General features: G+C 45.1%; 2 protein-coding genes across 2 annotated transcripts in view; one reads left to right on the plus strand and one right to left on the minus strand.

Moving 5' to 3' along the window:
- MAP3K9 (mitogen-activated protein kinase kinase kinase 9) overlaps positions 1–15,211 on the plus strand; it is a 90,415-nt gene extending 75,204 nt beyond the window's left edge. Inside the window, exon 15 of the mRNA XM_042862283.1 lies at positions 15,095–15,211. The gene's annotated coding sequence lies outside the window, so the exon portion shown is untranslated. The remainder of the gene's footprint in view (positions 1–15,094) is intronic.
- Positions 1–27,748, minus strand: TTC9 (tetratricopeptide repeat domain 9). Its single transcript, XM_042862284.1, has 3 exons — positions 27,391–27,748; positions 5,267–5,449; positions 1–1,146 (listed from the first exon to the last, which is right to left on the minus strand). The coding sequence occupies exons 1-3, from the start codon at positions 27,746–27,748 to the stop codon at positions 1,067–1,069; spliced, it is 621 nt and encodes a 206-aa protein (XP_042718218.1). The 3' UTR covers positions 1–1,066.
- Between the last annotated feature and the right edge of the window lie 47 nt (positions 27,749–27,795).

Below are 27,795 nucleotides of genomic sequence, written 5' to 3' on the forward strand. Positions count from 1 at the left end.
TGGGAGAGTCAAGACCTCAATCCAATGTACTAGTAACACTTAGCACTGTACATCACTATACTTACAAACATGAACTAGTAAATCCTCACAACACCCCTGCGAGGTAGGGAAGTATTATTATCCCCAGTGTACAGATGGGGAAACCGAGGCACAGAGAGGCTAAGTGACTTGCCCAAGACCACACAGCAAGGCATTGGCAGAGCTGGTACACGAATGGAGACATCCCTGTCCCCCACCCTACACAAACCCCACCAGATGATGTTGCCTGTCTGGATACGGGAAACCCACAAGTCCCTTCTAAAAGGAATGCCTGGACTTGTTGCCTATTAATAATTTTTATTTGCCTTTAATGAATTATTTCACAGTTTTTCCCTCGTACTGTACACCACACTTTGACAGTCTGTTCAGCCTTCTGTGGTACCCCACAACCTTCTCCTCTGGCACTGGGACAGCTTTGGGGGTATTGTAGGGTGCTCTGTGCTTTCATTAAGAGGATGTCTAGAAACAGTTTCACTGGAATTGGATTGGGAGCACGTGAGCTCTCAATGGAGACTGATAGCACACACTGGAGAAGCAGGCAGGGGGAGCTGATGGTAAAAAGGCATTTGCTGTCCCCTGTGAAATCACCAGTGGTCTCTTGGTTTCTTAGCACTTCTAAGCTCCATCGATCACTCGAGTAGAAACTGTTTTTCTCCAGCTTGTCTGGTCAGGAAGGAGTTGTCTGGGGGTTGCTTCCCTACAGGTAGTAGCAGTCAGCTTGGGACCAGGAAGGTCCCCTCACATGGCCTCCTCCAGGTGTGTGACACTGTCTTGGAACAAGGCTGGCTGTAGCCATTGTGCTCTCCTGCCATGGGGAAGGGGTATTACTGTGGTTGGCAATGGTAATTGCTGCAGCCATACCCAGCATCTGAGTCTCTTTTTTCAAAACCAAGATTGAATGAAGAGCAAGGGAGAGTGGGTGGATGAGGAGATGGGGATGAGGCAGAGCAAACAAGAAAATCCACCAAATGGGCTTCTGGGAAGGAAATGTTCCCCTTTGGGCACTTCAGCTGAAGCGGCTTCATTTTCACAAGGCTTCTTTCTCTCTCTGGGAACATCTGCTGAGCTTCATCTCTGTCAGCTGGATATATCGTATGACATTGGTATCTGCAGGGAAAGAGCACACACATACATGGAGAGAGGTTACAACTTCCTGTGAAAGACAAACACACCACACCTCTCATCTGTGGTGCATCTCCTGTTCCTGGGCTCTGGCACTGCCTGCAGGAAGAGCTCCAGTGGGAAGGGGCTCTGAACCAAACCCTCAAACCAAACAGGCATAGAAACATTGTTTTGCCTGTGTAGAGAGCTGTGAGATCCCTGTGCAAGTGGTAAGTTATCTTTTTCCTTGCAGTATTTCGTTGCGCAAGCACAGTGCGTACAACACACAAGTTTTGCCATTCACTCAAGGCACAGGTTAATTTGCACAAGCATGTCTCCAAAAACACTTCATGCTTCTGCAGCCAAGGTCACTCCTATCTCCAATCACATTGATTTACTACCACAAGAGCCTGGCATCCACATAGGAGCAAATGGTGTGTGATATCAGAAGCAAGCAAGCATAAAAAATAACTGCTTTCACTTATGTATTAATTTAAAAATGCTCTTTGCTCACAGCTATACTCAGAGGGCCAACCAGGGCCAGCTTTGTCCATTTTAAGTTATTGCAGCTTCAGAAATCAATCTGAAGCACAGTGCATCTGCTCTGCCCACAGTGAGAGAGCGATCTCATCTCTTCCTCATCCAAACAGCAACATGCCCCACACCAGCTGGGAAAGGAGAAGTGCTTGAGCTTCCAAAGAGATGAGCACATTACTGGTATCGTGCCAGTTGCTAGCAAGTGCAGGTACTGCACCCACTGAAGGAGTTGTGGGTGCAAAATTTCCTTTAAAATTGAGAGGTGGACCCCTCTATTGTGCCCCTCACCTCAAGTGGAGGCCATGGGAGGTGGTTCAGTCCCTCTTTACACAGAGCTCTCCGCATGCTGCAGCAATGCTGTTGTGACTTTCCAAGCCACCTCTGGTGAGGTGGGGCTCTGGGCTAAGCCTTCTGCAGGCTTACCAGCATCACCCAAGTCAGTTCAGGGGATAGAATTCAGTGATTTAGCTACCTGTCCCATTCAGGGAACCTTAGCGAAGCAAGGAGTTCTGCTGTCACTTGTGTTAGATAAGGAGCAGCAGCACTCCATACCAGCCTAATCAATTTTAAAGCAGCCTTTTAAAAAGAGCAGAATTAATTTCAGTTGCATAGCTTCCAGAAGTGGAGCAGTTCAGCTGAGGGGGTGGTCCTGAGCATTTAGCCTCCCTTTACTCTGCCTGCTCTTCCTTTCTAGCACCTGATAGCTTATCATAAAGGTAACCATCCTCTTTGTTGGACTGCACAGAGGCCAGAACAGCTTCACTCACCCAGAAGATTGCAACAGGCATAGAGAGCCATGGGCAAAATAAGGTGCAGCTGACAGGGGGCGGGAGAAAGTCTAATTGCAAGATAGCTAAAAAAAAAATCTGGCAGGTGGAGACGTGTTTTGTTTCTCCTTTGAGAGCTATTGCTTTGCTAGAGAGGAGTAATGAGTAGCACTTTGCTTGTGGGAAAAAATGGAGCCTTGTCTTTTCCTTTAAATAATACTGTGCTACTCTAGCTCCATATGCAGTCTTTCAAAACTAAAAGTTAATGAGTAGAAGGTTTTGGTGCTTCTCAGTGAGGAAGTACTGATGTGCAAGTAACAGGTAAGGGCAGTCTGGGACTGGTCAGGCCATGCTGAAAGATGGTGATGCTGTAGGAGGAGTGTATCTCATGACTCTCAGGCTGTTCCTATGGCTTTTTTGCTTTGTTGCTTCTCCCTGTAGCTTTGGGGCTGGTCATGTGCCACTGGGGCAGGTGCTGTGGCCTAGACCTTTGCTCCCAGGATCGGAGTCCTGAGCATTAAAGCCAACTCCTGTGTAGCATGGGAAGCTGGTCTGGTGTACAGGCCCTCTGGCCAGAGCACTGTGTCTGGTGTTCTCAGGCCAACCCATGGTCCCTTTGCATCCCCGGCCAGTGGTCACCTTGATGGTGTGACCAGATGGAAGGGAAGAAGTTGAACACAGCTTGAAGATAAGGTGTATGCGAAGTCTGTTACATCAAAGTTCAGCTTTGTGATGTACAGTTTCTGGGCACCGGTTTATGGAAGGGTGTTCTGCACAGCTTAGCAGTGGCTTTCTTCTCTCTTTCCAAGCAGTTTCTTAGTAAGAATTGTTATACAGTAATCTTGTACTATTTCATTCTGCTTTTGTATGTTTTTCTTTTTGTTTGGAGGTAGCATAAGAAATCAGAACCAACCCAGCCCTCGCTATTGGTGGACAATAAACAGCTATAAGGGATCTACTATGCTGACAGACCTGTAAAACCATCTACTAATTCTTCTTTGCCATTTAAAATTGCCCCCACTGCAGAGACTGACTGTTATTTCTGCCAAAAACAGTCCTATTAGAGAGAGAAGGGGGGAAAAAAAAGGCAGAACATGACTGTAATGAGTCATGTGCTTTACCAGCAAGCTTGGTGAAACCTCAGACAAAAGAAATGATCACATTTTGCAGATGGAGACACTAAAAGTGGAGACTGAGTTACTCCAGGTCACGTAATAACACTTCTTGATAGCATCACCTGGTTCCTACTGCTGTAACAGCCACATCCATTCTTACTTAAAGAAGTATTCATTTCTTTCCCTCGAATACCCTGCAAGTTCTCAATAATCATAAATAAAACAGTGCAACAATGACCTCAGATAGTCTGACAGTAAAAGGGAAGAGTCTGACGCTGAAGGCCAGGACTGTTTTTTGTATACGTTAAGGGTCTTTGGGGACAGTTTCTGGTATGTCTCTGCAGCAAGTAGTGGCATTTGAAGCTGTTGCTGTTGAATACATTAGTTTTTCATTCAGGAAGGGATACCAAATAAATAGTATTCCTGAGAGGGGAAAAAAAAGAACAACAATACAGATTTTAAAAAGTGTTCCAGCTAGAAAGGCTTTTTCACATCTGAGCCTATCTTAACCTTGAGGTTCTGATAAACTTCTTATTTTCCTCTGTTTTTCTTTAAACAGGCTTCCCTATTTGCTGGTTCTGGCATGGGCTGAAAGCAGAAGGGCGCACTGTAAATAGGCTAAACTGAGCTTTTAAGCACATTTGCTCAGCAGTGCGGGGTGCGCAGCTGTGCTGTCAGATTGCCCAGAGCCTGGGGCCAAGCATGGCAGATGGGACTGGGTGCCTGTACAGGAGGTGGAAGGGGAGTGGGATCCCAGTGCTCCTCCAGGACACTGTTGCTGCAGGAGCCCAGCAGGACCAGGACAATGCACGCAGTCAGCTCTGACTACCTCTGTTGCCTCCTCTAGCTCAAGGCACACCAGCACCACTGTACTCACTCCTATTCCACACCCAGCTTTCTGTGCTCACAGGTGTGGGAGGGAGCTGCTGTCTGGGGTTTTCCTTGCACGTGGCTTCTGTTTGACTTTCTTGTGGTCCTTTAATTTTCCTCCAAGTCTTGCAAAATTTATTTCTTTTCACCAAAATGGTTTGAACAACTGTGTTTTTTATCTCAGTATCAGGTGGTCTTTGAAAAATAAAAGCACTATCTCTGCACTGTGGCCCTCTGCCTCCTTCTGATTTCAGGTAGGTAGACATACAGATGGCTGGGCTGACTAGCTTAGGCTGCTTGGGTATATAATCACTTTGCTTTCCAAATTAATTATTTTGGTTTTGGAGGTGTGGATGACAGATACTTGAACAAATACGAGACTGATTTCACAGCACAAGTTGAAGCATCGTAATGAATGCTTTTAGAGTTAATGTCTGTCTGAACAGATGCTGCTCCTCTATAGAGGAGCTGGGAGGCATAGTTGTTGGGACTGCAAATAGTCTTCTGGTTTTGCTAAACTGAAAAAGTTTGTTCTCATATTCATAAAACATTTTGGTTGGGATGAATTCTTCCCTATCCTGCTTCTGCACAAAGATGGCATTCCAGCAGCACTGGTACCTTCCAGCCTGTGCTGTAGCCTCTGCAGTAGCCCACAGCTAATGTCTTTAGACACTCAGTGCAAACTTGCTGCCCAAGGGGAGAATCCTTGAAGTAAGGCTAAGGATAAAGTGAATTGTGTCCATCCCTGTGGAAATCAATAAAATCAGATAGGGACTTAGTCTTGTGAAAAGAAATGCAAAGGAACTTGATGTGAAGTCACGTTCCTCCTTCCCATACCTGTTGGCTGGCGGGATCTTGCCTCTTTCAAGTAGTAGAGTGCCTTGTTGTAGTCACCCAGGTGGTAAAATGCAACTCCCGACCGGTAGAGTGCCTTGAAGTTCTCGCCTTCTTTCTGCAGCACCTTCAGGCAGTACTCCTTGACACGCTCATAGTTCACCAGCTCGGCCTGGAGCAGGCAGGCTGCAGGGCAAGGGGAGAGAGAGAGCAGGAAGTGTTACTGCTGCATTTCTGCTCCTGCAATCTGCACAGGCAAAAAGAGTAGCCTAGGTGAGGGCAGTGACTCAGACTCGTGATTCAGAAAGGGTGCAGTCATACACATTGTTTGCCAAATCCAATTGTTCACCATTTAAATACCAATGCTTCTATTTTTGCAATTTCAGACTGATTAAATTGTTTGTTCTGGGGTTTCAGGGGGAGAGCAAGAACATAAACGTCCCCCTGGAGCCAGAGCTCCACGTGATCTTGTGGAAGTGACTGACTTAGCCTGGAGTAGAATCATTTCTCATTTGAGGAATGGGGCTTGGAACAGTACAGAAAAGGAGGTCAAAAAATAATTATCTGACAAGAGGGAGAAAAAGGAACTAAATTAGATTAGGTATTGGTCTTAGCGGTTCAAGGATGCTGAATTTATAATGTATTGTCTTTTATGCAGGAGATCTTATATAGTGTTTTTCTGTAGGAATCAATGAGGGGCCCTGCTCTGTTGGAATGTGCTGTCAGTAAAGCTATACACCTGGAGCTATAATGCAGGGAAAAAAATGTGCTAGGCTGCGTGCTTTTTGCTAAGTACTGCAACAGAGGTTCAGCACAAGAGGTCAGTTCTCCTGACTTCCTAAAGGAAAGGCAAACAATGGTGAGGAAACAGCCTGCTGAGGGCTCAGTGCTGAAGGGCAATTGCTGCAGAAATCTCAAGGAGCCGAGGAAAATCCCCACAGTGAGTTTCACACAACTAGGGGGTGATCCTAGGGACATGCTTTACAGATGGCATGCTGATTGCCACTCTGGGCTTACTCTAGCGCTCACTCTGGGCTCAGCTTCTTTTGGCTTACTGGGCATTAAGATGGTCTCAGGGAGCACCAATGAGAACAGGACACACTGAAGCCACACATCTACAGGAAATGAAGAAAGTTATGTCCACAGGCTCTTCTGGTACTATAACCCAAGGCAAGTTTGGGAATGACACAGTCTGTGGAGGAAGAGAAGGGGAGGGAAGGCAGGATGCTGCTGCAAGGATCAGTTCAGAGGCTGGCAATGTCAAGTGCCAGGTCATGGGGAGAAATTTCCCCTAACAGGTGGTGTTACTCAGTGCCTCTCTGGCAAGGAGAGGCACTGCTCCTGGAAATCCAAGTCATCACTGTTCACAGTCACCAACAAACAGCCAGACTTCATTTTTTGCATAGTAACTGTGGCTGAAATAATTCAATGCTAGATCAGAAAAATGACACAGTTCTCCCTTCTGCTGCACCCCTTAAGTAAGCCCTGCGCCTTCTCTGTAACTCACTTTATATTCCATGGACAGGAGAGTGGCCTAGATGATCTCCAGAGATTCATTCCAGCCTTGATTAGTCTGAGCCTATCATCAGTTAATGTGGATGGAATGCACTCCTAACCCAAGTATACATTTGAGGTTTAAATAGCTAACTGGAAATGATTATAAACAACCTTTTACCTGTAGAGAGTCTATGGTACAGATGCACTGAGCAAGAAGTGCTAAACTTGCCCCATTGCTGGTCTGTTTGGCCAAGTGGCACATTGTTTACTAGTTAGATCTCTGTCCCATTTGCTTTAGTGATGGACTTTCAATGTACTTTAGAACTTCCTGACACTGAAGTGCATAGGTATTAGAAAAGCATCTGACTGCTTGCTAATGATTGCCAGTTTAAAAAAAAACAAACAAGCATACCTTTCTAAAAGCTTGGTAGCATTTCCTTATCTGGAATTTGTCCCTTCCTATTTGTCAAACATTGATTTTTCTCACTCTATTTCTAATGGAGCTTGAAATGACTGTGCTTTGTTCTCCTTTATTTTTTTTGAAGCTATTAAAAAAAAAAAAAAGACAGTGTAAATTTACTGCTGGCTTCACAGCCCTGGAAACTGGATTGCTTTGTTTGTCTGCTGCCCAGTGGCATGTGCAGCAGTGGCAGCAGCTTTCTGCACGCTGCCAATCCAGTCTTTCACGTCCTGGGAAACGGCCTTGTAGAGCAACTAGATAGGGGATTTCAGTCCGTTTGTTTACTACTTGGTATTTCCAGCTATCATCATAGAAGTTACTCTGAAGATGACAGGCAGATGGACAATGCACATTAACTCAGTAATTCTATATTGGACTTGCTGCATGGATTAGTTCAAAAGAAAACTACCCCAAATCCTGCTAATTGATAAGCTGAAATGTGCTTCCAGAGATCTAGCTGGGTTCTTTCTGTGGCTCGTGTTCACAGTAAAGATTCTGCAAGGCAGTGTTAGTAACTATGCATATGGCTGGGAAAAGTCATTACCACATGGCTAGCAGGAGAGATGCGTGTTTATCGGAACAAAATGAGCAGATGGGTGTGCAGGAAGCTGTTATGCTGGAGGAGATGGCCATTTGGAGCACCAATGTTGGAAGTGGCTGTTGTAAATGAACCTGGAGGGAGAACCTCGCTTATAAATATTTAGAGGTGCGTGCTTTTAGCTCTTGTGCACTGAAATGACCTTAATGGATTGTGATTCAATGCAAATATTGAGTCTGTTAGTAGTTCGGCTTTCAAAAATGGAAGACACATGGCACCCTTGTATTCCCACATAATTCAGTCAGGGGAGAATTGTTTTGAAAATGTCATTTTCCTAAACAGACATGCATTTCTGGCTAGAAGTGTTTGTTTACCACATAAAACACATCTTCACTCTCCTTCCCTGTTCTTAATAGGCCCCCCAGTGAATCCTTCTGAGGAACAGAGCTCACTTACAGACTGCATCAAGAAAGGTTTATCTGTCTCCTTCTGCTTTCTTGAAAGTGAATGGGCTTGGTCCCACACAGCACCGTCTCTGGTAGCAATTTGGCAATTAGAAAGGTGCCCTTCACGGGCAGATGCAAACCCACAGTTGTAGTCACTCAGTTTCTGTGGGTCTCACCACTGTAAAGCAACATCAGTTGAGCTCACAGCTCAGAAGTTAGGCTACTAGTAATTATGTTTCACTTCCTCTCTGTATGATTAGTTCATCATACTTGATACAATTCTCAATTTGGTACCTGATTTATCAAGTCAGCTTGATCAACAATTAACTCCTAATTTCTAAAACTATGTGAACCTAAGGAGATTTAATAAAACCAGTTGCAGTGTGTTTCACTTTGGGCTGGTGCAATCCCATGTGTGTGTGCAGACTGGGAGCAGCCTTGTGGAGAAGGACACTAGGGATTCTGATAGATGAAAAGCTTGATGCAAGCCAGCAGTATGCACTTGCAGCCCAGAAGGCCAACAGTATTGTCAGATGCATCAAAAGAAGGGTTGTTTATAGGGTGAGGGAGGGAGTTGTCCCCCTCTGTTCTGCCTTTTTGAGGCCCCAGCTGGAGTACTATGTCCAGGTGTGGGGACCCCAACACAAAAGAGATGCGCAGCTGTTGGAGTGAGTCCAGAGGAGGGCCACAAATATGGTCATGGAGCACCTCTCCTACAAAGACAGGCTGAGGCAGTTGGGATTGTTCAGCCTGGAGAAGAGAAGGCTGCAGGGAGACCTCGTCATGATATTCCAGTACTTGAAGAGAATCACAGAATCCTAGAAGAGAGCTTGTAAGTGGGAGGGAGGCTGACCTGTACATTGACTGATAGTGACAGGACAAGGAGAAACTGTTTTAAACTAAAAGATGGGAGTTTTAGATGAGATATTATGAGGACTTTTTTTTCCTCAGTGTGGTGAGGCACTGGAACAGGTTGCTCAGAGAAGCTGTGCCCCATCCCTGAAGGTGTTCAAGGCCAGGTTGGATGGGAGCCTGGGCAGCCTGGGCTGGTGGGTGACAGCCCTGTCCATGGCAGGGGGTTCTTTAGCTTCAACTCCTAACCACCGACTTTTGTTATACCTTTGTCTGCTACACTGTACAGCTTGTGTTTTCTACTTGCATCAGTACACAGAAACTGATAAATTCACTCCATCTTCTCTTTGATAGCCTGCATAAAGAACAGTCTGGAGCTGCTTGCTAAAGCAAAACCAAACAAAGCTTTTCGCAGCTTATCACTGTTCTCTGAGCCTTCAAAGTGAAGTTCAAGTGCAAATGCTCTTGGTTAGCATGTCATCAGAGAAACCTCTTCTACTTGCAAACCTCTGCAGGTTATGCAGATAGTTTTGTTTGACCCAAACTTTTGACTTCTAATTTTGGCTGAGCCAAGAACTAGGTCTGCAAGTGAGATGTATGGGTTTTAATGTGGAGATTTTGAACAGCAATATGAAAAGCCTTGTGTACCTGGAAAGTTTTGCCATGGGATAAATCCGCATGCCAGAACATTCCTCCAGCCAGTTTTATCCCAGTGGCCAAATTCTTGCTGCAAGTAAGGCTCAAGACCTATCCATGTTACAGAAAAGTAAGCCAAATGACTGCAGTGCTAGCATATCCCTACCCTGTGGCACGCTCCTTCAGTTCAGTGCATTGTGTTACTCAAAACAGGAATTCCATTTACAGCTTTTCCAGGGAATGAAAATGATTTGGCCCTTCAGGAATGTCTCGGCTTTCAATTCATATTTCACAAAGTCCAGCCCTGTCTGCAGTTTGCTGGTACCACTGCCTTAGATTGATTGCTTCCATTGCAGATGAGAATCACCTACAACTTTGTTGCTCTTGTAGGTTTTTGTACTAAAATATTCCATATGTAATGTCTGCTTCTGGGAAATGTCAGCCAAAACTGTTTAGGTATTTTTGAAAAGCAGATTAGGGAAACACATCTTATTTTTCCCTTGTTAAAGGTCTCTGGTGACTGTCTCTCTGGATTTGTCTCATGTCCTCTCATCATTTGGCTTTGCAATCTGAAATCTGGCAGATATCATTTGTGTCAAGCAGGTGCCTTCTGTTATGCCTGGGGTATCATGGAGCTGGCCAACCAATAACTTTCTGAAAATAAAACCAAAAGAGTATGGCTTTATTGTACTCAGAGGTGCTTTAGATTTTGGTACCCAAATTTTTTAATATTTTGTCTACCTTGGACACAGTCCAGTCTAGGAAAAAGTAGGGATTTGGCAACTTAGAGAGCAGGAAACATTATCAGTGAGCCAATAAGAGAAGAAAGAATTGCAGAAACTGGAAACTAAACAGAGATAAACTGTCTTACTTAGGACAAAGGCAGAAAGACTGATGCTGGTGAGGCAAGGAGGCAGGGGCTGAGGGCTGTGAGGGGCCGGAGGAAAAACTGCTGGGGTGGAGAAAGGGGTGTACGGGTAGGTAAGTGAACTCTGCTGAGGAGGAAAAGGCTGGGCACAGAAATGGAGGTAAGTTTGGGACAAGGTGCTGAGGATATAAAGGCACAGGACAAGATAGCCTGGGTACCAGGAGCAGCATTTACATCGCTGTAATTCAGGCACAGGTGATTAGTCTCCCTGCATGTCAGCACCTCCTCTAGCACACAAATTACGCACCTTTGCATTCTTGCTCTGAATCATCTTTTTCTGTTCTCTGTCCTCACTGAAGGAAACTGTTCTGCAATGCCTGAACTCTGGCCTTTGCAAATATCCCCTGGAGACAAGAGCAGGTGTCCTATGGCAGAGCTAATAGTCAGTTCTGTGGATGAACCACTATCAGACACCCACACGAGAAATCTGAATCCAAATGACTTGTTTTCCTCTCCTTAGACTAAAAATTTAGGGAAACTGAGATCTGACTTCCGAAAAACAAACAAAACCGAACAAAAATAAACACTGACAGTGTATTTCGTTCACTTTGGTGAGTTTACGATGAAGCGAGCAGGACAAATGACTGCTCTACAATATTCACTGATTCAAAACAAACTAACAAAAAAACCAAACCAGCAAGTATCAATTGGGCTGGCTGCAGAGCAGAGAGAAGTAGCTAACTGACCCATTACTGCTCGAGCCTGACATGGACATTTCTTCTTTACTGCATTTATTCTTGATTTTACCACTGGAGTTTAACAGCCTAAGCGTGGATTATTACGTCTTAGCAAGTGCTAGCTATTGGAACCACTACAAACTCAATGTGTATTTCACAAACTCACAGTGTCGTTCCCAGAAATAACCATGATTAAACTCTAAAAAATACTTTACTTTCTGACATGATCTCACCCTAAGTATAGCAGCCAACAACTCACTTAAAATCTGTTTAAATCACAGAGAGATGGAACATGTTCTATTTTAGAAAACAAGCGATTGATGCTTCAATATAACCACTTCAGGGTTGTGTTCTGACATATGGTTAAGACCTTGATGTATCATTGAGCAGGTTTTGTCTTCCTATCGCATACAGAACTTGAATAGGGAAGACTATGAGAGTCTCATAGTATTTCCCTTACTTCAAAAGGCTCGGCATCTTGGCGATGCTCTTCCTCAGAAAAACATGACAGTGATAAGCCTTGGTTTGATTTGTGTTTAAGAAGAAAAAATATTGGAATATAACTAGAGAAAAACCAGATTAAAAAAAGAAACAAATATGTTTTGTAACAGACAGCAATCTTCTAACTGTGCCACTGACGGATGTATCCATCTTTGTGCGTGGCAGTCTGTGTAACCATTGTTCATAGAAGTACATGGCTGTGTCCACTGGAGGAATTAAAGAGGATACTGTTACTAAATAACACTGAAAATTTCAGCCATGTGTTAGTAATTTAGATTATAATTAAATTCTAACATTGGGTAACATGTCTCTCATAAGGTGATGTATTGTAAAGGGTTAAATGTAAAGGGTTATCTGAGATTGATGGTAACCTTGGAATTAAGCTACTGTAATTTCAGAGTGCAGCCCAATAAGATCTTGACTGATCTAGATTGCTGGACTATTTTGATCCAGACTTCTCTGAAATTTAAGTAAGTGATCTTGAAGGTGAAGCTGCACAAGCAACGTGGATGGCACAGCCCCAATCTCTAACCTGTGTAAAACTTCTGATCCTGACTGGCATGAAAGATGTATGATGTGAGGGAATGTATGAAAGCTATGCTGAGAGAACAGAGCAGGCTGTTAGGCATCCATATTTGCACCAAGCCCGTGTGAGCTTTGCCATTCAAGAATGCAACCCAGTGTTCCTCCAAAGAGGATATTTAGCGGCATCTTTTTCAGAGAAATGTTGCATACAGTTTCACAACAGGGCTGAGATGCTAATTAGAATCCACAGTTTCCAGACAATCTCTTCCATTAAATATTTCTCTTTTCTCTATAGTCCAAGCTTGCAAACAAAGAGGATTTTCTGGCTTCTCACCAATAAGAAACTAATTATAGACAGCTTGATAATGTCTGGCAGTAATCTGATCAGCTGACTCCTAGTTCCTGAACACCCTTCATGGGGTGAGAAGGGAATACAAGAATGACAGTACAACTTTACAGCTTATGGTTCTCATTTATTCATCTCCAGGTACCACAAAGCCCTAAATATACCCGTATGTTTCTTCTTGCAGAGAAATGTGTGGATAATTAAAATCCAAACCGTACGACAGGCTGTTTCTCTCTGTAGGGAGGGATTCATGCTAAATGATCGACAAATGTTTGGAGAGCCCAAAGAGTCACCTCTTCCAAGCTGCCTTCCTCTTCTTAGCCTGACTCTCAACTCATAGACAGGTGCCAATTGTTCCTTCCCTTTCTGCTTTCTTGACCACGCTTTCCTTTCAACACAGAGCCTGGTTTTCTTCAGTTCTCTGCTGCTCCTGAGTACTTCCTACCTCTTCCAGGAGAAGGACCAGTATAAGAGTACATCCAGAATAGAGACCTTTGTGACTAAAGAATGTTTCCACCATCATACACACTAATAGGCATCTAGCCGCTCTCAAAGGAGCTGCTAAGTCTGGTGCATCAGGATTTTTGTGGCTAGCAGCCCACCCTAGGCCTCTGCCTACCGCCATCCCTTCTAGGGGCTTGGAAAGCACAGAGCTGACAACTAGGAGATAAGTAACAGCTAATGTGAGCTGTCAGAACAAATCAGTTTAATTTCAGTCTGCGATAGGGTGATCAATCTTGAAGATAAAGGAGAAACAGTGGATGTTACACATCTTGGCTTTTACACTAGTCAAATGGCAAATTCTAGTGACATTTTCTTAAGCAAAGTGAAGGAGAGCCATCTAAATGAATACACTTAATTTTGTTACTGAAGAGGAAGGCAATATTTAGTAGGGTTCTGCACTGATCTGTCCTAGATCCTAGATCATGGTATTTGGTATTTTCAATAAAAATATAAATGACAGACTGCAGAATGCCTTGTGAATTTTCAGATAACACCAAGATGTGAGAAGATGCTGGGGTGTATTGGAAGGCAGGGCTACAAGTCCAAAGCGTCCCCACAGACTGGAGCAGTGTCAGAACAAAAACAAGATGCAATCTGGAAGGGGCTGGTGAAAGGTGATAAAATTAGGCAGAAAACAGAACACCCCACACTGGGATGGGGGAAAGCAACTGTTTGAAGGACAGTTCCGCAGAAACTGATCTGGGGGGTGACCCACATCACATCAGTCAACAAGGCAATACCATTAATGAAAAAAAATGCAAACCACCATGTGTAAGAAGTTTGCAAGAAAAATGAGTAACGTGTTTAATTCTGGGTAACAGTCTTGCAAGAAAATGTGGATATGAACTGCAGGAGGACACCAGTAATAATAACTGGTACAGAAGAGACAGAGTACAAGACATAAAGAAGACAGTGAAGGAAAGCAGTCTTAGAATGTTCGCATGTATAAGAAGAAAAAAGCCCTGTCATGTGAAGCAGGTTGTAACCAGGATACAATCAGTTTTTCTTGTATTCAAGAAGAAGAGGGCTTACATTTTAGCAGGAAAGATTCTTTCTGGGAAGAATTTCCCAATACTGAAAAGATACGCATTTTAATAGACTGCTCAGAGAAGTTGTGGAGGATCTTAGCTTTGGAAGTGTGTAAGAACAGTTTGTATAAAAGTTACCTGGAATATGCATTACCTGTACCTTTCCACCATGCTTGAGCATGGATTTCTGTCCAGTTCTGTAATCAGGTTACTGATTGTGCTGTCACACTTGGAGCACAAACTTGCTTCTCCCAATGGCCATCATGTAGCCCACTCATTCAGAAGGTTCTATGGAAGGAGGTTGCTGTGACACCTTCCAAGCTAGACTTTTGAATACATAAGCACTTCGTAACAGCAGGCATTAATGACTTCTGCCTATGATGTGTTTTGGGTTAAAGTTCCTATATCTGACTTTTTGAATTTTCAAGAAAGCTTCAGAAATGTTCATTACTTCAAAATGATTCTTAAGTTACTTCTGAAATACTTCTGAAATTTGTGGTAATTTATGTGGTTTTTGTTTGTTTGTTTGTTTGTTTTTGTTTTTTGGTATTGTCACAGATCCAGCAGTACAATACAGAAGTTCTCCTCCAAAGGGCCAAGCCTTTGGGAAGCAAAGAATTTCTGACAACTTTTCATCTGATCCTCATAGCTTCTTTTTTGAAAAGAGTATTTTGACCTATCTGTTCCTGTAGTTACTAGTCCTTCAAATTAACACCACTGATTTCCTGAAAATTCCTAGCTGGCAGTAGTTAAAACTAGATGTCAAGCAAACAAGGAGTGTTTTCTGAAGCCAAAATCTACGCCCAGTTGTGAATCAGCAAATCCTTATTCAACCAAAACAGAGATCATCTTCATATTGCATCTTCTAATCTCCTTGCCTTTGATTTTCCCAGCCAGGAGATGTAGGAGCAAGATCCTAGAAGACCATTGGTGGGATAAGAACTTCAATCAGCTTTTGATGCCTAGACAAGAGCTTCAGTCAGCTTTTAACGCCTGGATCACTTTATTCTATAATCTCTGTAAGTACTTCCTTCTCCTGCAGCCACATGAGGAGAGATGGGAATCCCTTGCTTGTTTTTGCCAAGGCTGTTATTGTTGATCTGCCCAGCTAAATTCCCTGGAGGTTCCTTTCACTCTGACTTTATATTCATCTAGTAATCCTTGACCTGTCTCTGTCTTTTAGAATCAGGACTCATCTAGTCCAGTTTAGTCCAGTCAACATGATTTTAGATATGTCTGACCTTCAGTTCTGCTGTTTGAGTTGCTATTTATTTCATCACTCCTTCCTTGTTTGTTTTTCCATGTATTTCACCTTGCATTGCTTTACTCTCTCCCTGCTGTGTGGTCTTTATATCCTTTCTTCCTTTGGCCTTCTGTTGATATTGCCACCCACTGGAGGAATCTGGTCTCTTGGGTGTTTTCACAAGGGAAAAGTAAACACGATTTTATCAGATATCAGCAATATCAGACAGTGACAACCATCTGATGAGTGCCTGCAGTTCAACAGCTGTCCGGCTCTAACATGTGCAATCAGATGTTTTACAACTGTTAAGAGTAAACTATGAGAACTACTACGTAATGAAATTAAGACCTTAGTAGAAAGAGCTTCTGTCAACCTCACTGAGGCAAGGAGGATATTTCTTTAAATAGGGAGAATCTATGGAGGGACTGATAGATCTCGAGACACCTTCTCTGCTGCAGGGCAAAGCTTCCATTGCTAGGTGTGGTTTGCTGAATAAACAGCTGACAGCAGGGGTGTGAAATGCAGCTGGTGCAGCTTGAAGGCTCTCAAATGAGGTTGCTGACAATTGCACATGCCACAGCTGCCTCAGGCTCAGCTTACTGTGGCACAATTAATTTGGGCTGAGAGCTAATGCTCCATCCGTGCCATAGCAGGGCTGGGAGATGTGGCTGCACAACACCTGTGTGCTGTGCCCTGTGGTGCTGAGCCACAGCTCACCTTACCTCCCAGGACATGGAGAAACAGACAATTGCAGAGTCTGCTAAGGAAGGGCTGGGAAGCAGGCTGTCTGAGGCCACTACCTTTTTGTCTCCAGACCATTTATGCAGGCCACTCTGGAAGTAATGACTCCTATTTATTTCCAAGGAAGCTACAACAAATACAGAGAGCACAATAACACTGTTTGATAAAGTAAATTCTATGAAATAGAATATGCTATGAAACACTATTTTTCAACATAGTCACTACTGTTACCTATGAATTTTTGCCACTGATGGACAAGAACCTGCATGCTGTGCTCATAAAAACCTCCATCACTGGAATGACCCACTGTTTTACAGCTGGTATGATGGCATCACGGCTAGGAAAATGTTTCTGTTCCCATGTGAGCATATGTGGGACCCACGTGGTGCAACCCTTGAGATATTCCAATGCTGTCAGCATCATTTCCAATGCATTGAAGCAGATATTCAGCTCTGTACACAGTTCCCTAACCATAATCTGCCAATTCATGTAGATGAGCTGATTGAGACACTCTATATTTCATGGTGTGACAGCTGTGAATGGCCATCCGGAACGTGTCTTATCTTTTGCTGTCACCACTTCTGAAATGCACCAGTGCTCACATTCACTGTTTGGTCTCCATAAATGTTCAGGAAGCATCAATGAAAGTCAGTGGGTGCCATTTTTTCCACATGGAGGAACTCAATGACACACCTTTGCTTCATCCGCACTTCCATGTCAGTTGCTGTTTTGTCAGACTGCCCCTCTGCTGCCATTTGTCACACGGCAACAACATGTCATGGAATACTGGAGGGAGGCTTCAACCTCTACTACCATACCACCAACATCCACTTCTGACATCATAGGCCAACATAATAAAATAGAAGGCATTACTTCTGGAGCAGCCTTCATACAATTGATAGAGATGGAACATTTTTATTTTTTATTTTTTATTTTATCCCTCCTGAGCTCTCCCTAGCTGAGAAAACTTACTGGCAAGAAGGAGAGGTTGAAGGGGGAGGAACATTTCCTTCATTAAAATAATAACCCAATCACGTGTGTAGCCCAAAGCCTTTGCATTTTAGTGAGGTTCCGAAACAGAAAGCAGTCTTTATGGCCTCTGAGGGAGGGATGGGGAGAACAAGAACAGATACAATAAGAGGCAGAGGATGCCCAAGTCAGCTGTTTTCTAACTAAGTGAAGAGTGAGAGGTAAAAATCAAAGCTCTGAAAACTTTATTTTCCTTAAAATTGCACTGAACAAATGGACAAAGAAAAGTGTTTGTGAGCACAGCTGGCTCTGTCAGGTCTGTGCCACCTGACTGGGCTCTGCCTGCCAACGCAAGCTGAGGTTAAGCTTCACCTTTCTGTGTGGTTGGGCCTCTAGTGTCCTCATCTCCTCCTTGCCCTCTGTTTATACTGTATGTAAACGTACTACATTTGAGATAACTGCCACTCTATCAAAGCCAGCTAGGTGACAGGTTGGAAAGTTACTAAGGCCAACCACAGCAAATGTGCTTGCTTATGACTCATTTCCTTTGGAAATCAGGCTGAAAATGAATAAACTAAAGAGTAGAGTGATGATTCAGTGCATTATTTGCTTGAGAAAGCCAGGGTTTGAACTGTGCAGGAGCACTGGCTGGTGTTCTAATCAGATGTCTGCTCTTTAATATAAGTTGTAGCAAAGTGCTTCAGATAAAGATCCCAGATTGTTCCCAAACTTGTCATAATCCATGCCTGAGCAATGCACTGCTGGCAGTGGAAGAATGAGGTAGAGTGTGTCTGTTCAGAAGTGTATGCAGGGCAACTTCCACCCCAAGTAAGGGGCTTGTTTTCAGACACCACATCACTGTACTAAGCCAGGCCAGTAATCCACTTCTCTGTCCTGACCGTGTACCGTTTTGATTTTGCTAGGAGATATGAGGATATACTGAGAACTATATGATGGCTAACCAAGTTGATGTGGGTTCTGCTGACATGCATATAGGTCTGTTAATAGAGGTCACTAGTGGAATGCCTCAGGAATTCATTTCATAATTGAGCCTTTGTGCTTTTGTGGGAGTGCTCTACTGACACTGTGAAGTCGGAAGGTATTGTAAAAAGGATGATGATGTCATATAAAAAGACCCACGTGACCTGGTGGATGGTGTTAAGTTTATTTGGGATGGAGATCGGTAATACAAAACTTAAAATCATGCTGTTTGGACTTAAGGCAAGAATTTCTGCTTGAATTTGTGAGCTCATGAGGTGGAAACAGCTAAAGAGGAAAAGGATGTGAATATGCTCCCTGGTCACAGGATGACTGAGTCATTTATGTGACACGGACATAGAAAGGGAAATTAAAATCTCAGGAGTTTATTCACAAATCCAAACCATTTAGCAGTGGTTGTCAAGCATGAAAATGTAATATTTGCTTTACAGTTTTTAGCCTATCTAATATAGCATCGCATGTTCTGATTAGTTCTGTGTCTAAGCCTTCTTTTCTAACCTTATTCGGTTCTTTAGCTCCACGATACCTTCTGGCACTGTGCTTCAAGTTACTCAGCCTTGAGTTTAAAAATTTATTCCATATTCATCTATTAAATTAATTTACCCTCCACCCCACGAGCAAAAATTCTGATCTGCCACAGCCTGAGCCCTACCACAATAGTCAGAGGTCATATTAAGGAAAGTGAGTGTATTTTCTTTGTGCTTCCAGTATAGGTGAGGATCTTACGCTGCTCTGGTTTCTTTGCAACACGAATGCACTACTGCATCTTGAGCAATTAATCACTGCAAATCATTTAAGAGGCCAGTAATCTGGGATTTGAATTATGCTAGCATTAAAAAAATATGGTGACTGAAGAAGAAGTTGAGGCTTAACTCTGCACTGTGCTGTTTGATGAGAGAATCATCGCTAGAGGCATGGGATGGAGGATCTCATTTATTCATCTGGAAATAAGAGACCAAAAAAAAAAAAAGGAGCTGTGGCAGAGCAATAGGTATAGCTAGTGCTGACTTATGACAATTATCCTACAATAAGAGACTCCCTTTTCTCACAGTTCTGCTTTTGCAAGATTAACTGATGGCCTCCCCAAGGAGTTCACTTTTGGGAGAGGCTACAGATTTTGCAAGGAGCCCACCCATTACCTAAAAGAATGGAAGAAACACAGGTCTTCCTGTTGACTGCCTCTCTGGGAGCAGGAGGAGGAATGCTAATTTTCACAGCTTCTTCTCTGCAGTTTGCTGAAAGATTGTTCTGTATATCATGAAGATGCTTTTCCTGTCAGGGTGAATTAGTGGGTTAGATGGTGACTGTAGGGATAGCACAGCACACTGGAGGTAGAAGTTGGTTAGTCACGCCAGCTCAGAAATAGCCAAAGGAAGTGCTAAGGGTCTAACATAAATTTTCAAGTCCAGACACCTCCTCTGCCTTGAATTTGCTTTCAGGAGTAAATTTCTTCTCCCACACACCACAGTGGGGAGTGTGCAGAACAAGGATATACAGCCACTTACTTTCTGCTCTCCCCTCCATCTGCTTCAGGTAGCAACAAACAGTTCTGCTGCCTGGAGTAAAAAGCAAAGTCTTTCAATCTGGACCTAAGATAAATGTATCAAGCTGAGCTAAGCTAAGTCTATGCACGTCAAGCTGAACTTTACAGATATATGAGGCAGGTAGTAAATCTCCACCGCCGTGTGATCAGGTTCTACCAAGTGGCCTTCATCCCTCTTACTTTACAGAGCAAAATGACTTCTGGCAAGGTAGATACCTCACTTGAGTTTCCTCAAGTAGGAAATGAGCCATTTAGACCCTGATGCGGCCAGGTCAGCGTAACACTAGGGGCATGAAGACTGACAGTTGTAATCAGGGCATTACAGGAGCTTCAGAATCAAAATCTGATGAAAACTAGTTTGGTGGCTCTTCGCTGGCTGCTCCTTTCCAGCAGCTCCTAGGAAACTAGATCGACGGCTTGATTAGCAGAGTTTTGCTGCTGCCACTCCGATATGAAAGGAGGTGCTGCTGCCGTTGATGCAGAACAATCTTCATGACAGCCCCCTAAACTGTCAGCAAGGAAACGCAACAGACAGTGCTCCTGTTAAAGTAAGAAAGAGAATGCAGAGCAGTGGTGAGAAAAGTACTTGCTTTAGTAAGGCTGAGGTTTTACCTGTCAAAAATGGATGTACTGGAGAAGGTCTCACAGCAGAGATGGGATTTAAAGGGAGCCAGGAAAGGAGAAAAGGTCTAGCCTGAACTAATATACCACAGGTAAAATCAGCTTTGAGGAATCAAGTGCATCAAGATGCTGTGGGGCAGAATCTTTGAACACAAAGGGCAAGAGAATCTCACTGGCAAGATAGGGACAGGGCCTGGAAAGGGACACAACTTTGTCTGTGGGGTCAAAAAGTGTGTTGTAACCAGGAGGGCGAGCAGAAGGACACAAGTGGGAAGGGCATCGACTGCGTGAGCAGCCCCGACTCCGGAGCTGAGAAACGTGATGGGAGAACTGGGTACACGGGACAAAGCCAAGGAGAAGCAGATGGTGCTATCCAGTCTGTAAGCCTCAGGGTGATGGTGTGTCAAGAATTTCACAGTGAGGAGAATAGAGTGTATTTTGAAGTAAAGATCATGACATTAGCTGTTGCCTATGGATAATAACAGATGAGCTCTGGCACATCAAGCTATGACAGATAAAATCATCGCTCCCAGCTGTCCCTTCTGCCATGGGTTATTTGTAGAGAGAAAACGTGACTGTGCCTAATTCACTTCATGAATTGTCTCAGGATTATTTCCAGCATGGTCCTGATCTCAGAATGGTTATGCTGAGGTAGGACCTCTCTGCTCCAGCCCCACCTTCCAAAGCTGCCAAGCACAACACAGCTGCCTGGGCAGGTGTACAGGAGCAGGGCCAGCCATATGCCTTCCTCCCTCCTCCCCACCTCATGTGAGCCTGCCCCAGCTGAAGCTACCTCCGGCAATTCCAGCGATGCTTCCAGAAACTGCATCGACTCTAGTGTCTTTGTTAAAGAAAAAAGGAATAGAAATGCTCCACGCCACCACAAGAAGATTTACCTGCATTCATCTATCAATGTCTTATGTTTACTGTTTTCCATCCAAGATGCGGTACAGAAATGAACAAAAGGAGACAGATTCCAGAGCAGCTGTTAGTGACAAGTTCTTAGTTAATGATAGTTAATATTGACTCTTCTTCAAAACATTTTTAACCCTCAGTTTCAGTCACTGGTATGGTTATTGGAGTAAGCTGAAATCAAGATTAATAAACAGATATATATATTCTATAATATATAGATACATTTCTTCTATATCACAATTTCTCACCTGCAAAGTAAGAGAACATAGAAGAAAATAAATAGCCAATAAATTTTCTTAAAACCTTGTTATGTAGTTCCTCTTTCTTAAATTTTGTTTCCTCAGTTTCACACAGTTTTGCATGCTATTTTCTGTACAATGGCACAGCATCAGGAAGAAAGTGGGACCTGGCAACACTTAGACCTCCAATTTTATTTATACCCTTTTCTTTTGCTATTTCTTTCCTTAAAGCAGTCTTTTTTATTGGGTGTTAGAGCTCATCTTAAAATCCTAATATGAAATCTTCTGATGACCCTCCATACTTGGAGCATCAGTCATTCTGCTCACAGAACACCGATGGGGATGTGCTGCTGAACTGATAAGCATTTCTAGAAGAACGACTGAAGAAGCAAGTCTGGAGTTGTGTTAGAAATTTCTGGGTCTCAGCTCAACTGAACAGGAGGAAAAGAAGGATGCTCTACCTGCTGAACCATGGAAAGGTGGCCCAGCTCCCAGGAAACTCGGAGGGGGTTGGGGTTGATGGTCCAAGGGGGTTGGACTCGATGATCTCTGGAGGTCCCTTCCAACCCCTACAATTCTGTGATCCTACAATTCTGTGAAAGAAGGTAACCATGGAGCTCATGGATGTATCTAGCAATAGTTTGGGACCCAGCTTTGGTTTTCACATGAGGCTTTACTGAACCACCTGAACCATCTCCAGAGCATCACTGATAGAAATGTGGCAAGGAGGAAGAGGCTGTGACTCACAGCAACTCACCGTGAGACTCTTGCAGGAGGAAATTCCAGGACAGCATTTCAGAAGAGAATGGAGTAAAACTGGGAAGAGGTGCTACTACAGACTTCACAGAAAGCATACCAACACACACCTCAAGGAGGAGAGCAATTGGTAGTCTTTAGATAAACAAATTAACCACTGCTCTGTGTTCCAGAAAAAGCTCTGTGGTTCTTTGATGCCTCCTGCTTCACCTCCTACGATGAGCTTGGACCCATCTCAGCTCACCAGAACTGCAGCTCCTCAGGGCAGTCTAGCATAGGGCTCTGTACTTTAAGAACACCTTGCTTCAGGCAATCAGGTGATGAGATCAGATGAGATGGGACAAGGCAACTGGGCATCTGGTAGAAGCAGCTGCAAAAACACCTGCCACCACCACAGCCTCAAGTTTTGAAAAGGCTTGGGAAGAAGAGTGATGTATAGAGAGTAAAATGTGTCTCTTGCCTCAGCAAGAGAGGTGCTATCAGACATATTCAGATTTGAGAGTAGTTCCCATCCCACTCTTTCAATGAATACAAAACTCTTCCCTGAGCAGGGAGAATTTTGTTCTCCAAAATAAAAGGGAATAGGTAAATACAGAGGATTTATACAGACTAATTCATGGCAGTGGCTTCAAATCTCACTTATTTAAATACATGTTGGGGTTTGGGCCTATCACTAAAATGCCTCACAGTCACTTGTATTCATTCTCTGCTTTGACTGCACCTATGTGGAACAAGGAATGTGCCAGGCCTGTACAACAGACGTTCCCATCGCTTTGGTTGGGCAGATGCATCTAAACTAGAAGTGTCAGGAAACTCCCACCTCAGTGAAAATGCAACCACATCCTCTCACATTTGCTGCTCTCTCTTTTTCCTACTGCATGGCATCCTTACCAAGTGGTTGGGTTTTTTGTTTTGTTTTGTTTTGTTGATGCAGCATGTAAAAAACCTTCACATCCAGCAATGTGCCCTGGTAGAGTCTGTACTTGTTAGCTGCTATATACTGGAGTGGGATTTTAGTAGAGGTTCCTTTTGAGGAGTCTTAGTGGGTGGTCAGCGTGGACAAGTTTTAGCATCTTTTCTCATACACAGTTCTATTTTCACTTGGATTAAGGCCTCTTGTCTCAGAGACTACTCTCTGAAGGCCGTACTTGCTGTCCAGGCTGAGACCCAACCTGGATGGCTATGCTTTGTAATACTCTGCAGCTACGTGTGCTCTCTTGACTGGACTCCTGTACTAAAATAAGCGTACTTCAATGCAGATTTAATTGACATTCATGTAATTAACAAAGCCTTCCAGCACTCCCAAGAGGTCATCAATGCAGATGTATACACTGAGGTTCAAAGAATGAAAGTTTGGTGAAGCTAATACAACTGGTCAGCACAGAGAGGCGGAATGGAACGTTCACATCTCCCAGCATCACTCCTCGTTCTTCATTCTGTCTCTGGTTCTGCTTTTCCTGCCAAGATTAGCTCCAGTATTTCTGCATGCTTGGGAAAACCAACAAAGGTTTCCTTATCACACTGCAATGTTCCCTCACGACAAAGCTTAAAACTATGCTTACTCTGTGCATTTTCCTGCTTTGGAAGAACAGGGACTTACACCTCTCTGCAGAGATCCTTTTGGGCAGATCCTCTGAAGCCTTCGGGCTGTAACGCTGGAATGAATTATTGCTGCATTTAATGGAGATAGTGGTTGCATTTGTAGCAGGTAGATGCTCTCTACCTACTTGTGGTTCAAAAGGCATTTTAGCTTCAACTACGCACAAGATGTTATATGAGTGGAAAGGAGACTGGGACATGAGTGGTATTTGGCCAGCTTGTTTTTCTGCAGGCATTGTTCCTACATTCATTTTTATTTTCAAAGAATACAAACCACTGACTTGGGAAAACTCGGTTGAATGCACCACCAGGACTGGATCGTGGTTCCTGTTCTTTATTTTTCAAATGGGCTGAGAGAAGCAAAAAGAGGTCAACTGACTTCCTCAAGGTCAGAGACCATCACTGAGTCATAAAGAAATGACTGTTTGCCTCACAGCCCTGCATTCATTCTGCAAGGCTGTGCACTGTTAGTAGGATTTTTCTTTGACTACCATAGTGATTTCTGGGAGCCCTGACCATGCTGCTGCCCTTGTGCCTGGTAACATTTATCAGACGGACATAGGGCAAAATGAAGGGCTCTCAGCTGGGTTGTGCAAATGAGGGGTGAGTCTCTTTCAGGTGAAACTCCTGGGGCTAGCCATGTGGCCCAGCTCATAGCTTTGTGAAGGAAATGTGAGCAGTACTACTGATGGCCAGCAGTGAAAATCCTAGGCCAGCAATTTACATAAATCACAGGAATTTACAAACCAGCAGGTTTTGGAATCCTGTGCGATGGGCTTAAACAGTTTAGTTTTGGGGGTGTCACATAGCTTCGCAAGCAGAAACTTGAGAAAATACACCAAATATTTTGGGGCTTTGATTAAAGGCAAGAATGAGCTGCCCTGCCCTGCAATATGGGAACTGCCTGTTGAAGGTGCTCTGCGTGAATCTGTGACTTTACATTCTGCAAAGCAATACATGCACTGACAACAGCTTACTGTTGGCCCACATAAAATACAAACCAACCCCGATTGTACTCTTTGTGGGCACAACCTTCACCCATCCAATTCTCCCAAATCCCCTCAGGGTGTGTATTTCTCACCCGCTTACTTGGCTAAGTGGCTAAGTGCATTATAACCATAGCTAATGTGTTCTTCTGTCTGGCTCTAAGTAAGCAATTAGGTGTGCACATCTATATTTACCATGCAAAACATCCCTGACAGGTGAATGTGTGCTGGGCCGCATGAAAACAACAGCGCAAAACCAAAGTGGGCTTCCTAACTGCTGAGCTTGGAGAGCGAGCGGAGGTGCTGAAGAAACTCCATAGTAAGGACATTCAGATGACAGCTGCTAATGCTATCGGGTACAAATCAGAGCTAAGTGAAAAACTGCCTTCTCTAGAATTAACATGCATGGCTGTTATGCTCTCTGCACTATGCAATGCAGATTTATTTATTTTAAAAACAGCTCGAGGCACCCAGTCAGTGCTCAGAAGCAGAACGCCCTCCGTCTGCTCTCTTCCCCACATCCAATAACCCCAACTGCTGCTCCAACAGGCACTGGTGCTGGAGCTCACTGTGCAGCGGATCCGCTGGCTCCTGCTGCACCACTCCCTTACAGAACACAGCCCCGCTGCTGCACCTCGTGAGGTTTCTATTAGGAAGGTGTACTAACTATTATCTCAGATCTGGAGGAGCTCCCTCCCACCCCTCTCCTTCTCTTCAGACACTAATTCACAGATCCCCCTGCTAAGTGGGAGCTCAGGGGCTGTGCTGGGAGGAGCAGCACTGCATTTTGTTCAGCTGCACGCTCTCCTCTCCAACAAGAGCACTTCCTTCAGGCAGCGCAGCACACCCTGCTCAGCGTTTCCAGGACAAATTCTCTCTCTCTGCTCTCCGCTCTCTGCTGTCCATCTACTGAAAACAAATAATGCTGTGAGCAAAAGGGCACCTTGACCTGCTGCCATGTTACCCCAGGGAAAACACTGCCTGCACCTCCAGGGTTAACTGTTGTCATCTCTTCTTGTGTTCACACCAGTTAAATTTAGGTGAAATCTGTTCTAAATCTCGGCTAAAGATGGAGCAGGTTTCTCACGTCAGAATGCTACCACTGACAGAATCAAATACAACCAGCACTGAAAAAAATTCCCTGCAGAAACCAGAAACGGCAAATAAATGGACAACGACCATCCTGCAGGAGGACCCCGCAGGCACTGTGCACACCTCCAGCGAGCAGAACTTGTGCGTGCAGCAAAGTGCCGCTGGGGTAAGCCCAGCCCTTCTGCCGTGTCCCCGCTGTGCCTCGGCACTGACAGCAGGCAGAGGTGTTCCTGGGAGTACATCTGCAAACCCACAAACACTCCGTGCGGAATTGTTCGTAGTACGATGGGCTCTGGATAACTAACTCCACTCATCTCAACAAGCCCTGCCACATACAATGGGTTTTAATAAGCCGATGAACAGAAATTCTGTGAGGCAAAATTACAGCTGTGCAATTACACTATCACTCTGGAATCTCACCTGCCTCTCCCTCCTCGCGATTTCAACAGGCTTTTGAAGGAAGAATATCTGGAAATGTGATAAATGGGGGCTAAATTGTGCCCCCCTGCTACATTCCAAAATGCACACTGAGCATAACAGATTGGCATGGATTAGACAGGAGAAGGTTCTGGCTTGATGTTTCAAACCCGGTTTGCTTTATTCTGCCTCTTTTTTTAGCCCTGGACAACAGGAACCAAAGCTCGCCAAGTGTCTAGAAAGCCAGGAGCCAGGCGGCGGTGACAGCTGACACACCAGTGTCCTGATTTCGCCATTTTTTCCCCAAGGATATAAAGGGTAGTGAGTGACCCTTCATCCTTCTGAAAACAGCACAGCTTTATCAGTTTTGTCATTTTGCGCACCTCACCTAGGTTATGAACCTTCCCTACCCTCTATGTATGTAGCTACAAGTTTTTGTTTTAGGGATGCTTTCGGGCTTGGAAAGAAAGCATCCATGTGTTTCCTGGGAGCAGAAACGGGTGCAGCTCCTCAGCGGGGACTTCAGAACCAGAGCTCAAAGTGCGCCGATCCCCGGCCCTCCCCTCCATCTTCCCGCAGCACCTCTCCCGAGCAGATGGGAGGGATGAGCCCACGTCTGCTGGCCGCAGCTGCGACTGGCGCCTAGCGAAAAGCCAGCGCTATATTTGCTTTCAACTTTTATAGCTAAGGGGCCAGAAAACGCCTTTGGTACCCAGCGCTATTCGGAGCTACTGCAGCAGCATCCGATGCCTTCCCCTGCTTTGCCTCGGTCGCGGTGAGGGAGGCTCCCCGCCGTGCCGCCGCTTACAGGACCGGCTTTGCGCTGCGGCGGGGGGACCGGACCGGAGGACGCCCGCGGCTGCGGGGCAGCGGCGAACCGCCTCGGCTCGGTTCCGCGCTCCGGGCGCCACTCTCCCAGCGCCGGGGCCTGCGGCAGCCCGGGGAGGGCCGGGGGGGCCGTGAGCAGCGCCCAGCTGCCGAACTCGCGCTGAAAGCGCGGCGGGGCCGGGGCACGACGCGGGGGAAGGGACGCGCGGCCGGGGGTCCCGGTGCCCCGCTCCCCGCTGACCTGCCAGGCTGTTGTAGCAGTCGATCTCGATGGCCTCCACCGCCTGCCGCTGCTCCTCGCTCAGCCCGCCCGCGGCGGCGTTGGCAGGGCGCTGCCCGCCCGGCTCCTGGCTCAGCAGCAGCGCCTTGAGCTCCAGCAGGGCGCGGTGGTACTTGCCGATGGCCTCCCGGAATTTCTTGTCCTTGTAGCACTGCGCCCCTTCGCTCTTGAAATCCAGCGCCCGCCCGATCAGCTCGCCCGGCTCCGCGCCGCCCGCCGCCGCCGCCCGCGGCTGGCTGCCCCCCGCGGGGCCGTGCCCATCGCCCGCCCCGCGGCCGCCGGCGTTCAGCTTCCCCGCCGCCGGGCTCGCCCTCTCCATGGCCGCGGCGCCGCCGCCTCCCGCGCCGCCCTACGCGGGCGATGCCG

Source organism: Lagopus leucura, unplaced genomic scaffold (genome assembly GCF_019238085.1).
Source record: "Lagopus leucura isolate 7727_CA_CO unplaced genomic scaffold, USGS_WTPT01 Super-Scaffold_1, whole genome shotgun sequence".
Classification (NCBI taxonomy): Eukaryota; Metazoa; Chordata; class Aves; order Galliformes; family Phasianidae; genus Lagopus; species Lagopus leucura.